The following is an 18,146-nucleotide window of genomic DNA, read 5'->3' as shown; positions in this document are numbered from 1 at the left end:
GAAAAAGAAGAGTTTGAGGCCGAAATTGAGCAATGGGAGAGGAATTACGAGGCCCTTGAGGATAAAACAACTCTTGATATAAGTTGGGCTTTCTTGAACATGTGCCTCGAGACTTTGATGGAGGCTAACCAGGAAGGTTTTGACCTGACTGCTGAGATTGCAAAAACTAAGGAAACCATTGAAAAAACTCAGCAGAGTCAAAACTTTTCATTCACCTGAGGTCAGCATTCCCGAGGGTGATGAACTTACTCCTGGTGAAGTTAGTGTTCAAATCTCTTCTGCTCAAGTCGAACCTTCGGTTGCTACTGATGATGCCATCTTTACTTCTCCCGGTGCTGATAGTACTACTTTAGAATCTGCCCCATAGTGAACTTGTGTTTGGAAAGTTTATTGTGTTTGTTTTTTTTATTTGTGGAATGGTTGGTAAGTTTTACCCTTGATCCGTTTTGGGGTTCAATACCAAATACTTTGGTTGGAACTAAGTTTACACTTAATTTTAACCAGGTTTATATAATATTTCATTTTGAGTTTCTGTTCTACTCTTTTATTATGCATTTAAAAATGCTTCAATACTCCGTGACTTTTTGAACATGCACGAATTATAATATATGGCCTTTTTATAAACGACACTTGATGAAGAAGACGTCTCAACTTCATAATGGTGTAAGCATACGAAAGAAGAAATAGGAACACACACGTTTCTTTGAATAACTTTGAGGAAGTTTTGTATCATTCGAACTTTCAAATTGTATAACACTTTACATGTATTCAAGTATCATCTATAACTCTTTCGTAACTGTTTTCTTTACAATAGATTTTACAAAATTCAGGGGTATATCTTGCAACCCATGACTAAATATTGCCTTTAACCTAAACATTCGTAAGATTTTGAAATTTACATCCACGACTATATTCTTCATAGGTTTTTGAATCAGGCTTGCGTTTTTGGCTCTTGACTTTGCTCTTAACTTTCGATTTGTTGGGTAGACCATAAGCTTGACTTGAATTCTGACTTTTCTAGTCTTCTTTGCCTTCCTTATATATATATATATATATATATATATATATATATATATATATATATATATATATATATATATATATATCCCCCAAGTGTTTGAGCTTTGAAGTATGAAATCTCGAGCACTTGATTATTCCTTCTATATGGTCCATTTCTGGAAAAGGAAAAACATACGGGACTCGGAGGTATATATAATTTAGATGATGATTTTTTAACCCTTTATATTTCCATCAGAAAGGTTGCAACCCTAGACCAGGAATAACGTTGCTTCCGCGTGTCCTTCAGGTCTAATATCATCATTTGGTGTGGGCTAGCTTTTTTCCTATCATCTAAAATTGTTAGTATAATTTTAACTGTACAAAACAAAAATCGTAATTGAACGATACCTGACCATGGGTATTTCTTTTGCTCAGAAATAATATTTCTGTAAATGAACAACATTTCAACTCGAGGGTAAAACCTTGTCATCCATGGTTTCTAACTCGTAGGCACCTTTTCCACCGATACCTCAAACTTTATAGGGTCCTTCCTAATTTGGATTTAACTTTCCTGCTCCGGTTATTTTTGTTGATTGAAAAACTTTTTTAAGAACGAAGTCCCCTATTTTCAAGTGCTTGAGGTGAGCCTTTCTTTTGTAGTATCGTTCTATGATTTACTTTTATGCTACCATCCGTATTAAAGCTGTTTCTCTTCTTTGTTCGAGTAAGTCCAAGTTTGTTCTTAATTCCTCATCGTTCGACTCTTCCGTTGCCAATGTGAATCTCGCGCTTGGTTCTCCTATTTCAACCGGGATTAAATCTTCTGAACCGTACACAAGCGAAAATGGAGTTTCTCCCGTGGTTGTTTTTGTTGTGGTTCTATAAGCCCATAACACTCCTGGTAATTCTTCAAGCCAATTTCCTTTCGATTTTTCTAGTCTCTTCTTCAAATTATTGATAATCTTATTTGTTGACTCAGCTTGTCCATTTTCCACGAGATGGTAAGGTGAAGAAGTTATTCGTTTGATTTGCCAACTTTTAAAGAATTTTGTGATTTTCGAGCCTATAAATTGTGGGCCATTATCACATACGATTTCTTTTGGGACTCCAAACCGGCATATAATGTTTCACCAAATGAAGTCTTTCACCTCCTTCTCTCGTACCTGTTTGAAAGCTCCTGCCTCTACCCATTTTGAAAAGTAATCTGTTAATACTAATAAGAACCGTACCTTTCCTTTAGCTTGGGGTAAAGGCCCTACTATATCCATTCCCCATTTCATAAATGGCCATGGGGAAATAACTGTATGTAATAACTCTGCAGGTCGATGCATATTGTTGGCATATCGTTGACACTAATCACATTTGGCTACAAAATTTTCCGCATCTTCTTTCATTTTAGGCCAGTAGTATCCTGCCCTGATTAGTGTTTTAACTAAATATTTTCCACCTGCGTGATTTTCGTAATGTCCTTCATGTACTTCCTTCATCATGTGCTCTGTTTGATTGGGTCCAAGACACCTTGCTAAAGGACCACCAAATATTTTTCGATATAAATTATCTTGAATTAGGCAGTAACGAGCAGTTTTTCGTCGAAGCACTTGAGATTCTTTTTTGCCTTCAGGTACGATCCCGTACTGCAAAAAATTAACAATCTCTTTTCTCCAATCCCAGGTTAAATTATTAAAGCTTACCTCATGTTTATCCTGGTCAAGTGCTGAATGAAATAAATGTATTACAATAGCATTTTCTTCACTTGTTACTTCTACAAGTGAAGCAAGGTTAGCCAACACGTCTGCTTCTGTGTTTTCTTCCCTGGGTATTTGCACGACCTTCCATGATTGGTTTGCATGACCAGTTCTTGTGCCTTTTCCAAGTATTGTTGCATTTGTGCCTCTCTAGCAGTGTAAGTCCCCTGCATCTGATTGACTTCCAGTTGAGAGTCACTTTTAATTATAATTTGCTCTATGGAGAGTTCTCGTGCTAGTTCCAAACCTGCAATTACAGCTTCATACTCTGCTTCATTGTTAGTAATAGGGTACCATTTAATTGCTTGTCTTATACTTTCACTTGAGGGTGGGATTAAAATAATACCTAAACCGGATCCTTTGACATTTGAAGAGCCATCAATAAATAAAGTCCACGTACCTGTATTAGCTCCAGTAAAAATTTGTAATTCCTTTTCTACTTCAGGAATTATTTTTGTATTAAAATCTGCGACGAAATCTGCTAAAACTTAAGATTTTATTGCAGTTCTAGGTTGATAAATAATGCCATATTCACTTAGTTCTATTGCCCACTTGGCTAGCCTGCCTGACAATTCTTATTTATGCAAAATATTTCTTAATCGATATGCAGTTACTATGGAGATAGGATGGCATTAAAAATATGGTCTCAATTTCCTAGCTGCCATGACTAATGCTAAAGCTAGTTTCTCTAGATGAGGATATCTAGTTTCAGCATCTAATAAAGATTTACTAACATAATAAATAGGAGATTGTTTACCTTTGTCCTCCCTTACTAAAACTGCACTTACAGCTACTTCTGCAACTACAAGATGTAAAATAGTCTTTCTCCATCCATTGGTTTAGACAGTAGGGGAGGATTTGTTAAGTATGCCTTCAAATTTTTGAGGGCTTGTCGGCATTCCTCAGTCGATTCAAACTGATTTTGCTTCTTCATTACTGAAAAGAATTTAAAGCTTTTCTTTGAAGATCTTGAAATGAATCTTCCCAGAGCTGTAATCCTACATGTCAATCTTTGTACCTCTTTTTTGCTTGTGAGTATATCAGGTATTTCTTCAATAGCTTTAATCTGTGTGCAGGATTTACTTCAATTCCTCTATTAGATACGAGAAAGCCTAGAAACTTACCTGAAGCTATGCCAAAAGCGCACTTTTATGGGTTCAGTTTTATATTATATCTGCGGAGGATCTCGAAGGTAGTTGGAAGATGTTGAAAATGATCTTCCGATTGTGTAGATTTGACTAACATATCATCAATGTACACTTTCATCGTCTTCCCCAGGTGTTCTTGGAACATCTTGGTCACCAACCTCTGATACGTGGCTCCAGCCTTTTTCAAGCCAAAAGGTAGGACTTTGTAACAATAAGTCCCCTTGTTTGTAATAAATGAAGTTTTTTCTTCGTCTGAGGGGTCTATTTTTATTTGATTGTAACCAAAATACGCATCTAGAAAGCTTAATAATTTGTGGCCTGCAGTAGCATCAATCAATTGATATATATGCGGTAAAGTTAATGAATCCTTCGGGCATGCTTTATTTAAGTCAGTGTAATCCACACAAACTCTCCATTTATTGTTCTTTTTCGGAACTACCACAGTATTAGCTAACCAGTTAGGATATTTTACCTCGCGTATTGAATCGATCTTTAAGAGTTTCTGTACCTCTTCATCGATCACTTAATTTTTGAATGATCCTTATTTCCTCTTCTTTTGTTTGACATGTATGAATGATGTATCTTCATTTAATTTATGAGTCATCACCTCCGGAGGTATACCTGTCATATCTGAATGGGACCATGCGAAATAATCCGCGTTAGATTTTAAATATTCAATTAACTTACCTCTCCTATCTGGATTTATCCTTGCTCCGATATGAATTATTCGATCTGGCCATTGTTCGAATAGTGGAACAGCTTCAAGATCCTCAATCGTTGTTTTAATATTTTCGTTCTCCTCCGGCTCTTGAATTACATCTAGTCTGGAGTCCACGTCTGTTTGTTTTGATATAATTTCTGTTGAAATTTGATTTACAGCATCTTTCTCACTTGCACCCACATCTTTTTGACTTGCATTCGTATCTTTTTGACTTGCACTCGTATCTTTTTGAGTTACATTCGTATCTTGTTGACTTGGCTATATCACCGAATTGATGCTCCTTGAAGTTTGTTGATCTCCTCGAATTTGTTGAATTCCCTATTTTGAAGGGAATTTGATAACCTGATGTAATGTGGATGGCACAACATCCATATCATGAATCCACGACCTCCCAAGAATCACATTATAGGCCATATCCGTGTCTATCACTTGAAATTTTGTTTCTTTAATGACCCTTTCTACGTATATGCTTAGTTCAATCTTTCCCTTTGTAACAACGGTTGAGTTATCAAACCCAAATAAGGAACGTGCTTTTGGAACTACACGATTTCCCATCAGCATTTCGATCACCGCTCGTAATAGAATGATGTTCACGGAGCTACCTGGGTCAATCAAAACTCGTTTTACATTCGTATCATGTATAAGTAAAGATATTACCAGTGCATCGTTGTGAGGAATCATTAATCCATCGACATCTGCTTCATCAAAGGTTATGTTGTCGTCTTCCAGAGTTTGGAGAGTTCGCTTCCCATGGGTTATTGTGAACTATGTTGTTTTTCTCGTAACTGTATAGGTTACGCCGTTAACTTCTTCTCTGTCATTTATCACATTTACTGTTCTCTTTGGAGACGGGGTTTTGGGGGCTCTTGCCTATTTTTCCTGTAAGCTTGTTTGCCTTTCTCGCTGAACAATTACGTCAGATAGCCCTGCTTCAATAAATGTTCCACCTCACCATGTAATAATCTGCAGTATGATGTTATATGGTCGTGGTCATTATGGAACTCGCACCAAAAGTCTGGGTTTATTCTATTTGGATTTGATCTCATCTCTTTAGGCCATCGTACCTTATCCCTTATGCTTCTTAAAACAGTGACCAACTCGGAGGTACTCACGTTAAAATTGTAGTCCCCAATCATTGCGTTTGTATTAGCATCTCTGTTGCGTTCACCTCGATCTTTTCGAAATCTCGACGATGACAAACCTGAATCTCTATTTACGAACCTGTGATCAGCCCACACGTTTTCGAATTTGGAATGAGTTTCTCGCCCCGAAGGTCCCATATAAGGCTCGTACATATTCTTACCGGGCCTCTTCTCAGATTCTGACCGTCTCGAACCTGTTTTTTATTCAACCATTGACTGAGCTACGATATCTTCTTCGATCCGTAATTTGGTACTGTACCTATTATAGACATCATTCCATGTCGTGGCAGGGAATTCTCATAGGCTCTCTTTAAGCCTCCTCGTAGCTTCTGAACTTTTCTCGTTTAAATGACTTGCAAATGCCATGGCTTCCCAATTATCAGGTACTCTTGGTAGCAACATTCTTTCATGTTGGAATCTGTCTACGAATTCTCGAAGCAATTCTGTATCTCTTTGATTTACTTTGAATATATTCTCCATTCTCTTTTCAACGTTTTGTGCACCGAAGTGTGCTTTTATAAATAGATCTGCAAGCTCAGCAAAAGAGTCAATAGAATTTTCAGGTAAAAGAGAGTACCATGTTAACGCTCGTTTAGTAAGTGTTTCCCCAAACGTTTTGACCAACACAGATTCAATCTCCTGGTTGGTTAAATCATTGCCTTTTACTCTCGTGGTGAATGCAGTAACGTGGCTATGTGGATCGGTCATTCCATCGTATTTTGGGATGTCAGGCATTTTGAATTTTTTGAGAATTGGTAATGGAGCTGCGCTTGGTTTCCATGGTTGTTGTGAATATTTATCGAAATCAACTCCTTTGATCACAGATGGTACGTCGGGTATTTGCTCAATACGGTCGTTTTGTTCTTTCACCTGTTTCTGCAAGGTTAGTATTAAAGTTTGTAAATCAGAATTATTAGGCATACCCGGTCTCCCATCACATGACTCGTTGGGAGTTCCTCCGCTTCCAGAATTAACCAACCCTAACCGTGTAATTTCCACAATTGGCGTATTGTTTGGTGGAGGTGTGGGTGGCACAGCTGGTAGTCCCCTCACGAAAGCCTGGAGAGTATCATTCACGTACTCAGCAATTAACTGTTTCACAATATCCTGCTCGACAGTTTGTTCATTTCCATGTTGTTCATTGTTATGAGTAGTGGATCTTTCTGGTGATGCTTCTCTTGAATTGCGTGGGGTTCCTTGAAGTGACGGAACTGGAGTTTTTTCCACTTGTTGGTTGTTGTCATTGACATTCGATATGATTCAATTGAGAGAGAGTGATTTGGAAAGTAAGAGAAGATTATCAGATTCCCGGCAACGAAACCAATTTGTTTAGCCAAAGAATTGGATTCTCAGTTAAAGCTTATTTTTAGAAGTACTCGGTTTACTGATAATCAAGAAATTCAATATTCTCTCAGAAATAAGAAAGAAAATTAGAATAAGAAATGACAAAATAATCAATTGAAAGCACAAGAAAATAATTATATTCCAATAATAATCAGAACGTGTCCTTACAAGTAAAGTTCCCTTCCCTTATATAGGAATTTACAAATATAACGTTTCTTCCCTTTTATGACCGAATCATTATGAGCATTAATGACATTAATGAAACGTTATAATTGGCAAACGTAACTGTTCATGAAAATTCTGTAACGGTTGTGATTCTTCTTCCACATTAATTAGAGGTTCATGAATCTTCCCTCTTTACTGTCTTGATTCATCCTGCCTATGTCTCTTCACTGAATAATTTAGGCTCGAGCAACCGTACCCTTTCGTCTCGTTAGTGATCCACGTATCTTGCCCTGTCATCCTCATATAATTTCACGTATAATATTTATTTTTTACTAATACAATATTATGTAAAAAAAAAACTGTATAGTATAATTTAACATATTATAGACTTTTACTTGCAATTGCCTTTTCAATCTAACATGTAAATATTTCTTGCACCATACAACTCTCAAACTAATTTATACTATACCATTAATTATGTCGGAAGAACAAAAAGAGAAAAGTAACGAAAGTAATAGCCAACTTTCAAGAATAACAGCTGGATTTGTGATTGTCTTGTCAAATAAATTTACTGAGAGAAGCAGCAGCAAAAAGCAGAATCACTGTAAGTTTATTCTTTACTCTGTTTATTGTCTTCTCCTAATAAGAAAAAGTTCAAAACAAATGCATCTCTTTTCGTTGTTTGGTTGCTCTTTCCTTCACTTTTACTTGATCAAGAACTGAGATTCAATTTAGCTGCTTCTTTCCTATATCTGATCATTTTTTCGCCTTTCCCTTCACTTTGGTTGGTGTACTGTTATCCTCTTAATTAATTGCATGATATTGCTTTCTTGCATTGATTTCTCATGCCAAAGCAACTCATGAATTTTTCACTAACCCAAATGATAACAAGAATGTTGAATTCAAGATATGAATATTGAATTATGGTTCATAGGCAATCTTGGGTTGATTTTCTTTTCTTTTTATTCCTCCCTTTGTAAACTAATTCATGTTCAAGATACACATTTGGTCTCTTCATCTATACTATTCTAAATTCTTGTTTTCATATTTGTTTATACTGCAACGAAAATTGCAATGTTAACTCACCTTCTGAAAGTTAGGAGATGATTAGATGAATAGTCATTTTCCTTGGATGGATAAAATCTTGACTTGATTGGGGATTCGCTTTTTCTTTTTTGCCGAGCTGCTGGAAATGTAATTAAACCTAATTACACTCATCATTTTATATTTGAATTGTAATTTATTGATTAAAGAATTAGGAAAAGCTATTGCAGTAGCTTTATGTTGATAGTGCTTGTGCTGTAGATAAACATCATCATGTTCCCCCCCCCTGTTGATATTCTCTAGAAATATTGACCAACGTAGAAGCAACGCCAAGATGCCAAAAGGAACAAAATTCTGTGGCAAAAAGAAAAACCAAACAATAAGGAAAAATAATTCTTAGCAATCCTTTATTCCCAGCTATATCAAGAAGTCATATATAAATATTGTGTTAAAAATTGTATATTTTGCTGCAGCTAGCCCTGAAAATGATCATGGGAGCAGAGGGTTTTGGTACAAAATCTGCAATTTCTAGGACTTATGCAAATATGGGGTTGGAAGAATATGATAGAGGAGATAAAGGGCATCCCAAGATTCTATCAATTTTAGCTTCTGTTCTTGAGAAAACAGTTCAAAAGAATGAGAAGGCAATGAAGGGATCGAAAGAGAGAGGTGTTGTGACTGTCTTCCATGGCACAAGAGCTCCTGTTTTAACAGTTCAGCAGTACATTGAGCGCATTTTTAAGTATTCCAATTGCAGCCCTTCGTGTTTCGTGGTTGCATATGTATACTTGGAGAGATTTCTCAACCTGACTGATTGTTTACTGACGTCGCTTAATGTTCACCGGCTTCTGATCACTTGCATTGTCTTGGCTGTCAAGTTTGTAGATGATGAGTAAGTATTCTTGCCATTCTGCTGCAAACTGTCACAAAGTTCATTTCTATGTTTTTAAGTTTGTGTGCTTTTTCAATAGAATTTCAGATGATGAGTGTTTGATAGAACCTTTGCCAATACCTTATAGTTGAAATTGTCTAGCTAAAATTTTGTAGTTTCTTATGAGATTTTCACACTTTTTTCAGCTGCTACAACGATGCATATTATGCAAAAGTAGGAGGAATAACCACAAAAGAACTGAACAAACTGGAGATGAAATTCTTGGCAGCCCTTGATTTCCGACTGCACGTAAGTGTTGAGAGCTTTGATAAGTACTGCTTGCAGCTAGAGAAAGAAGCCAATGTGAAATTACAGATTGATCGATCTATCCGAATATTTGCATGGGGAAAAGGTTTGATAAATAAAGACATATCAAGTTGTTCACCTACTGTTGGAGGATACACTTGTAGAGCTTTCTAAGTGTAGGGATCCAATGACAAGCCTGAAGCTGCAGAGAAAAATCTTCTGACTTGTGTACCTGTCTTTGCAGAACTGTGATGGGATTCAAAATTAACTGCTGGTATATGCCTCAACTGTAACTTTTCTCTATGTTTAATGTCTATATTTAAACTAGCCAATTCAATAAAAACAAAAACTAAAGCCATGAAAAATTAATGATCATCTTCTATAAAGCATGTGCCCAAAATTGCACCACTCAAACAACATCTATTGTTTAAAACAAAGTTTCTAAGGAATTTGACATTGTACAAGCAATTTCTTGGCTGCAAACATTAAAGGGATTATTTCAGCTGCTTAGGGAGGAGTCAAATATGTTGGTCCAGCTCCCCATTTGCTGTTTAATTGTTACTAAGCTCTCCTTACAGTAATAAACTGAACATATATGCATGCCTCTGGCCCTGTGATAGAAATCCAAGATGCCTCATCTCCCGGGTCTTAACATCATAGGCAACCAGCTGAGAACTTTTAGTTAGGAAAACGAAAGTGGTAGATTCCCAGAAGCCACAATACCTGTACTTAATGTGTGTTAGGCATTAAAAGGTAAGAAGTTTGTTCCAAACACCAGGTTGGATCATAACCCATAAAGTATATAATCTGCCCTTTCACCTAGGGTCAAGAGGTTAATGGAGTCATCACGCAATATCAGTCTGCGAAAACCATTGCGGGGAACATCTTGCCCTCTGATCTCTCCAAACACCTCGCTGCCAAAGTCAAATGAATGAATACCGCAGTAACCTCCCCTCTGTAGCAGCCAGTAATAAGTCCCATTCAGGTAAGCTGCTATGGACATTCCTGTAGTATTTCTCTGTGATGATTTTGATTAAGGATTTTCCAAGAGTCAGTAGAACAGGAATAGACCGCTGCATATGCATGAGAGAAGGGATAACCTCTGTTCTCATCCCAGAAAAAGCGAAACCAAACCACCTTGTAGCCTGTAGGTACGTACTATACCCTTTCTCTTCAGGGAAAGGGTAAGCATCATCAATCATCCTTAACGCTCGTGGCCGTACTGGCACTCCTATAGATCTCATGCATAAAGATACAGAGAGCGGAGAGCAACAACTATACATTTTATTTTAGTCCTACACCCTAGCTAAAACTAACGTTATTTCCCAAAAATCTGTTAAAGTTAATTGAGATTTCCATTCTTTCTTTTTCTTTCTCTCCACCTCTCCATCCCTGCCCGAAAGAAAATAGCTTCTTCTCCTTTTAGTTCAACTGTGCCATTGCTTTTCAGTCATGCACTACAGACCAACAAAAATATATATATATCTGCACAAAAAATACCAAAAACCCAGGAAAAATTACAATTAATAACAAGAACTATCAAATTGAAAATCTAATCAAAATGATTGGTTTGGTGGGCTATGAAGCCTATAATTAATAATTTGAGGTCAGATAACATGCACATGCAGAGTAAAAATTACATCAAGATAGACTAATTTTTCCATCTTCGTGAAGTCAACTGTCTTTTGAGTTTTTGCCACTGTGGCAGTGTAGTGCATTCGCTTCAAATTGTTGATTATCTGCCTGAATTCCATGTGGGGGAGATAGGTAACCTTTATAATCTTCAAATTCATGTACCAATGTTCATCAGAACGCAAAGACGACGGTGGGCAATTCTTCGTACTCCTAGCAAACTCCACTATATATATTGGAAATTAACCTCTCCCGATGGCCGATGATTCTCCAACATGGCAGTGGTCTCAACATTTTCATAGCTTAAACTTGTCCACTATAGCTGGTAATCTAAAGAGAAAGGAATATTCACCAAAAATATTATTTTTGATATAATGTCCCCTGCAACATCGGAAAAGATATCGTCATAAGTAATCCAAAAGGTTGTCACGGTGTTGTGATCTATGATGGTGCAAGAACAAGTTAATGCAGAGACACAACGCTTTACAACAACAGCAACCCTAAGTGGAAAACCAACAGTTTCATGAAAGCTAGTTTGGTTGATATCAAACTTATGGCAATGTACTTGTACAAATAGCAAGGGATAGCCAGTTTGTAAGCGAAAAATAGTTAGCTTTTGCACAGTCATTGAAAAATAATCATTATTTAATGCGGAGGTAAAATCTGAACGAAAACACCCTAGCATAATACGGAAAGTTCCAGCATAATATGCTGGATTATAGAGCTCATGTGTGCGAGCACGTAATTTTTGCCCTACGAAAAATATTCTTACAAAATCCACAAAAATAAATTTTCTGATTGTTTTTCATTTTTATAGAATTTCTAGGAATTTATTTTTAATTGTTTCTTTGCATTTAGTTGCATTGTGCATATTTAATATCTTAAAATCATAAAAAAAACCATAAAAATTTTCAAATCTTCATTCCATATCATTATAGGTTTAATTGCATTTTTAGAAATTAATTACTTATTAATTGTAGAATTAATACATGAAAATCACAACAAAAAATACTTTAGTAACTTCACATGCATTATTAGTTAATTAAATTAATTATTTGTTAGAGAATAGGTAAGTAGGTTTAATTTTGCAAAGTAGATTTGATTTAGGATTTTAATTAATTTGGCTAGATGTTAAAATCAAAGTAAGAAAGAAGTAGGTTGTTTGGGTCTTTAAAATGCATATGTGCCAGTTCATGCTGAGGCCCAAACTCCACCAAAAATCTGCCCAGTCCACTCCCAAAATCGGTCCAAGTTCCTCTTTAGCCAAACGACGTTGCTTCTGTCACTACTAATCCTCACCCTTCATCTCCCTTGATCCGACGGTTCGGAACCCACCCACCTAATCACATATACATTTTAAAGGGACTGCACATTCCTCAGATTATTCCCTCATCATTCTCTATATAAGACCTCACATTCCCCCACGTATCCCTACATTCCTTGAGAGAACACACACTCATTTTTTTACATTTCCTAGGCATATCCCTTCATCTTTACTATTTTCTCACAGAAAAAAAAAATAAAAAAAATAAAAGATTAAAAGTTGTCTCTAATTTTGTTTAGTTGCTGAAATTTTTGAAGTTTTCTTTAAAGTTGTTCGGGTTAAGAAGTTGTTGATTCTCTGGTGATTCTGGACTGCTGGGTTTCATCCATCATTTCTTAGCCTTTATTTGCTAGTTTGTTAGATTTACGTGCAAATAGTTTGTTGTTCCTGTGTTGTTGAGCTGCGTCTTCCACTCCCATACTTTATTCAACTTTTGTTCAGTTATTTCTGCTATTAGGTATGTAGATTCACATTTGCTCTGCCTTATTTTGAGTTTAAGAATGAAATCTGAGTTTGATTCATGCTCTCTTAGCGTTTGATTTCATACATATAGTATTTTAGCTGTTAAATTAGTTTGAAATTATTTCTTCATAATAGATTGATAATGATAATATTTTCAATGTTGTTTAAGTTTGCTTATTCTGGACCATAGTTTACTTGCTTTAAGATGAAACTCATGCTTTAATGTGATGTTTAATTAATATGTTGTTGTTGTTTGTCTGTGGGTACAACCAAGTTAATTTGTAAGGATAGCCCAGTGGCTATCCCCTTGCAAATAAAACATAGGCTTTGAGAAAGAAGTATCATACCATTAGAGGTGGCTTCTGTCCTGAAGATTTGAACAAATAGGGAAAGCATAGAGTTGTATTTGTGCTAATAGAGTAGTGTAGTTTATGTTATGACTAGCCAAATGTATGATGTAATATTACTTTTGTCATTATGTCAATTTGGACTGTTAATAGATTTTTTGATCTATAATTCTTCACTAGTTAATATCGCCGGGTCCAATTCAGAGGCCCAAGTCCTCGGCCTAAAACTTTGAACTGGGATGTATTTTAATCCTTGATAGAACGAGTCAGTTAGGAAAATGGCAGACATGCCCACCCTGTGGTATTTTATAGCTTAGAATCACCAATATACTAGTCTGGGTTTAAAGTGATAGACTCATTGCTTAAATGTTATTGATTCATTATGTAATGTTAAATTTGAAACTCCAATCTTTAGTTGACTTAATGGTTTGGTGTTATAAGAATATAATTTTAGTAGTATGAATCAAATGTCAATTGTATTGAATCTGACTCTCATGAACCAACAAGTTTCTTTCGACAATAATCATAAGCCTGGGATTCCAAACATTGCTTTAGACATTATGCCCACATTCTTCTACAATAATTTACATAATTCATGACCTCACACGAAATCTCAAAGTAGTTTAAGAAAATAACTCATGAACACGTGCTAGTTGCTTTAGGCGTGATTAATAAATCATCATGACTATGAGTACGGTTCTCGTGGCATAGTCATCATATGTAACCCCAATTCAAGTGCACGTTTCACGCGACTTGACTCCAACTTCAAATAATAATAATAATAATAATAATAATAATAATAATAATAATAATAATAATAATAATAATAATAATAATAATAATAATAATAATAATAATAATAAACATGTTATAAATCGCGGGTGCATTTCACATGACGCGATTCGCAATGTGTACTAAAACAATGAGTGCGCGACATCGCGACTTGTTCAAATAAATCCCATGAATAATTAAAAGCAGTATAGAAGCGACAACGCATAAAAGGTTTTTAACATGTAATAATTCAGATAAATAAGCCAATTATTAATTGTTAAGTGACCGTGCTAAAACCACGGAACTCGGGAGTACCTCACACCTTCTCCCAGGTTAATAAAATTTCTTACCCGGTCTTCTGTGTTCGCGGACCATAAATAAGTCAATTTTCTCGATTTGGAATTTTAAAATAAACTGGTGACTTGGAACACCATAATAATTATCCCAAGTGGCGACATTGAGTTAAATAAATAATCTCATTTCGAATAATGTCACATTAATTGGAAAAATCCCCTATTCTTCGGAAAAAGGAAGTGTGATAGCTTTGGCTACTCTGGTGGGGATACTAACCCAGAACTTCTGGTTCAGGGTTCAGAATTCGAGCTTAGAATAACTATTATACTTGGCTTTTGTTTATTATCTGATTTTTTCGTGTGTTGAGCCTAATGTGCTAAATGCCACTTTTTACCGCTTTGATATTGTGTGAACTGTATATAAACTGTTACAAAACTCTTCTTCTCTAAGTCTTCTAAATCCTCTGGGAAGCGTGCGCTTCGCGTGGCTTCTTTTCTGTTAGAGTCATACCCCTAATTTTAGAATGAGGATTGGACAAGTTGCAAAGCCGGTGAAGCTTTTGTATTCCTGGTACGCTGCCCCCCTCAACTCGAGTTGTCCGCTCGGCTAATCCAGGTCTAGAACAATACACCCAGGATTTAAACCTAGAATAACATAGCGTGTACCCAAATTAAAAGACCATCCTGATATATTTTACGTGCTACTTGTGCATTTGTTTGTTTCGGCTTGCATGTTGACCGGCTTCTAGAATAGGAAAAAAATCAAGAAAAAAACCAAGAGTGAGGTAGGAGAGAGAAAATTTACCCGGTTCTGAAAAATTCAGGTATTTGAAAAATCCCGAAACTCTGCCAAAATTTTAAAAAAGAAAAGTCATTTCAAAATTAGCCAATATTTTTAAAAGTCATATTTTTCCTGTTGTGTCAATACTGACCGAACTACGCGGGTCTGATTTTCACCGGATGTGAGATACGTAGGCAACCCCTATCAGGCCCGGCCTCATTTTTGCAAAATTGACCAAATTAAGAACCTTTTTGAAACATGGTCATCACCCGGGGCCGTTCTTGTCAAAATAGCCTTAAAACGTTCTCCTGGGACCCCCCAGAAGGCTGTTTTCGCAAGAATAGCCATAATGTAAACCCAAGTCAGTCTTTTCCCCTATAATCAACATCAGTTGGCAGAAACAGCCCTAAAAATTTCTCCAAGTGCTGAAGGGTCGTATTTGCAAAAACAACCCCTGTTTTGTTATTGAGTTTATTCAACTGAATTTTTGAAATTAACCATTTTGTATTTTTGAAAAATGTGTCGGTTTTGATTATGTGTTCTCAATTTGCATGCAGAATGAGCACCGTTGAGAATATACCTTTTCGGGTTGTAGATGAGACTCCACATGTGATGAAATAACCTGGGGGAGGTCAGCAAGCGTTCTGTGACTAAAGCCTTACTAGTCTTCTGAAGATTAAGCCCAGGGTTGATCTAATTGAGCCAATGATGCCATTCTGGGACCTGACACACAATGTTTTTCACTTCTCAAATTTTGAATTGACCTCTACGCTAGAGGAGATAGCAGGTTACGTTAGTTTTGACGGGATTCTTAGGCATCAATATCCAGTAGCACCCAGAACTGTGACCCCTCATAAATTTTGGACCTTCTCGGCATTAACCAGCATGTTAAAAATGAGAATTTGGCCGAAAGTTTCTACACATTCCACTTTTTGTATAGTCGGTAAGGGGACCCCCACGGGTTTGAGGCTCCAGATACTCGTTTGAGTCACTAGGATAAGAAAAACAAGCGGAAAACATGTCGAGGTTCCAGCTTTCGTAGTCGCATTCCTAGGCACTCTGATATGCCCAAGGAGTGACGGACACGTAGAGTTGGGACTTGCAAGAATGACTGACTTTCTGGTCAAGAAGACCAACGACACTCTTGTGCCGATGATTCTCGCGGATATCTATCGAGCTCTGACTGCCTGTCGAGCTGGTGCAAAGTTATTTAAGGGTTGTAATCTGCTTTTGCAAATGTGGCTGATGGAACATCTCTGTATCGCCCAAGGTACATGAACTATGGATTAACTGGACTCAGTTGCATCGAAGAATAGGAAAACAAGGTAAACGGTTATGAGTTGCCAGAAGGTACTGAAGCATGGTTCACATATCTCGGTTCTTTAACCAAAAAGCAAATTGAGTGGACTTTCAGTTGGCTCCCAGTCAACGAAGTTATCTACATGTCTGCCGACGTGTGCTTTCTTTTATTGATGGGTCTTCGGAATATTTGATAAGTAGGGATTTTAACCTATTATTTGCTCTCTTTTACTTGTGTTTTAGGCCAAAAATACTTGAAGGTATTCCCGGAAACTAATGAAATATGCTTGCTTGCAGGAATTGTTCAAAATGAATCAAAATCAACTCACAAAGGAGTCAAAAGTTGAACAAAAACCAAGGCTAGGCAAAGAGGTTTGAAGTGCTGACCGCACAAATATTGTGCGGCTGCGAAAGCCATGTTACGGACGCAATCATAATTATGCGGTCCGCAAGAGGGAGATTCAGAGAGTGTGATTTTGGGCTAAATTATAAGCGCGGGCCGCACCAGAAATGTGCAGCCGCAATTGAAATTACGCGGACGCGATGACTGAGATTCAGAGAGCTGACAACTTGAGCAAAAGAGAGAAGTGCGGACCATACCAGAATTGTGTGGCCGCGGAAGTCCCTTGTGCGTCCGCAATCGAAATTATGCGGTCCACAAGATGAAGAATCAGAGAGTTGATTTCAAGCTAAACTCAAGCAAGTGCGGACCGCATCACTTTTATGCGGCCGTATAATCTGGAGCGTAGCCGCACTTAGAATTATGCGGTCCGCGAAAGTTCAGCTCAACCCAGATCCAAAAGAGAAGAACGCAAACCGCATCAGAATTATGCGGCTACGAAAGCAAGAGTGCGGCTGCACTCAGAATTACATGGCCGCACAACCTCCGTAGGGGCATTTTTGTTAGATATTTTCAGCTTAGTATAAATAGAACTTTTTGTCATTTTTAGGGGATGTTATGTTTTGTATGAGCACCTGAGACGACTGACTTTTCTATTTTCGGAAATTTTGTACTAGATTCACTTTTTAACATTAGATTTTCATTTCATAAATTAGATTTTCATTCCATAAATTAATATTATGGATTTTATCTTTAATTTCTGTTATTTTCATGAGTAGCTAAACCCATAGCTAGGGTTGTGACCCAACCCTAGTGTGGGTATTTAATGAGTATTTGATTTTAGAGCTTGAATGTGGATGAGTTAGTGATATTTAGCCTAGTTCTTGCTAGAACTCAAGAATTAATGGTTGCAAACATCGATTCATGCCTTTATGGCTTAGTCTCTACTTGAGAAAGAGTGACTAAGTCTAGGAAAACTAGGCTAACAAGGAATTGGGGTGAACTCAAGAAATTGATAGCCCCAATTAAAGGGTTAAAACCTAGAGATAGTAATACCCAACTTGAGCTAATATCACTTGATTTGCATGAATACCCATTTGGACTTGAGAAAGCCAAATTGGGTAAAATCACTCAAACTACCGAGAGGTATAGAGTGAGTACCTGGGTGTGATAGCTATATTACAATTCCAACTAATTAATCTTTCCTTAGATTTTGCTACCCATTAGATATCCACCTAGGTAGAAGTCATTACCCTAGTCTCTTTAAACATTTGAAAAACAACAACAAAATTATTGTCCTTAGTTTCAATTATTGCAATTTTTATAGTAAAGTTATAAATAGAAATCAAACTCAAACTTGTGGAAGTGTAATTAGATTCAAAACTCATATCTAGCTTAGATATAAGCCTAAT

At 36.7% G+C, this 18,146-nt stretch overlaps 1 protein-coding gene across 3 annotated transcripts; it reads left to right on the top strand.

Annotated features, from left to right (window-relative positions):
- Positions 1 to 7,712: 7,712 nt before the first annotated feature.
- On the top strand, positions 7,713 to 9,850 carry LOC107816272 (cyclin-P3-1). 3 transcript variants are annotated; one of them, XM_016641975.2, is made up of 3 exons: positions 7,713 to 7,868; positions 8,782 to 9,200; positions 9,386 to 9,850. In XM_016641975.2, the coding sequence occupies exons 2-3, from the start codon at positions 8,794 to 8,796 to the stop codon at positions 9,657 to 9,659; spliced, it is 681 nt and encodes a 226-aa protein (XP_016497461.1). In that variant the 5' UTR covers positions 7,713 to 7,868; positions 8,782 to 8,793; the 3' UTR covers positions 9,660 to 9,850. The 3 variants fall into 3 exon arrangements, with proteins under 3 accessions (XP_016497461.1, XP_016497462.1, XP_016497459.1); XM_016641976.2 differs by lacking the exon at positions 7,713 to 7,868 and adding an exon at positions 7,880 to 8,048 and having other exon boundaries at positions 8,786 to 9,200; XM_016641973.2 differs by lacking the exon at positions 7,713 to 7,868 and adding an exon at positions 7,880 to 8,048.
- The last annotated feature ends 8,296 nt before the right edge of the window (positions 9,851 to 18,146 follow it).

Source organism: Nicotiana tabacum, chromosome 19 (assembly GCF_000715075.1).
Source record: "Nicotiana tabacum cultivar K326 chromosome 19, ASM71507v2, whole genome shotgun sequence".
In the NCBI taxonomy this organism is placed as follows: Eukaryota; Viridiplantae; Streptophyta; class Magnoliopsida; order Solanales; family Solanaceae; genus Nicotiana; species Nicotiana tabacum.
This window is presented reverse-complemented; position numbering and strand designations above follow the sequence as displayed.

What these genes read in the sequence shown, in the direction of transcription:
- LOC107816272 (XM_016641975.2), top strand. Translation starts at nt 8,794, where the DNA reads ATGATCATGGGAGCAGAGGGTTTTGGTACAAAATCTGCAATTTCTAGG. An exon ending in GTCAAGTTTGTAGATGATGA is followed by an intron (nt 9,201 to 9,385) that starts GTAAGTATTCTT and finishes CACTTTTTTCAG; the next exon opens with CTGCTACAACGATGCATATT.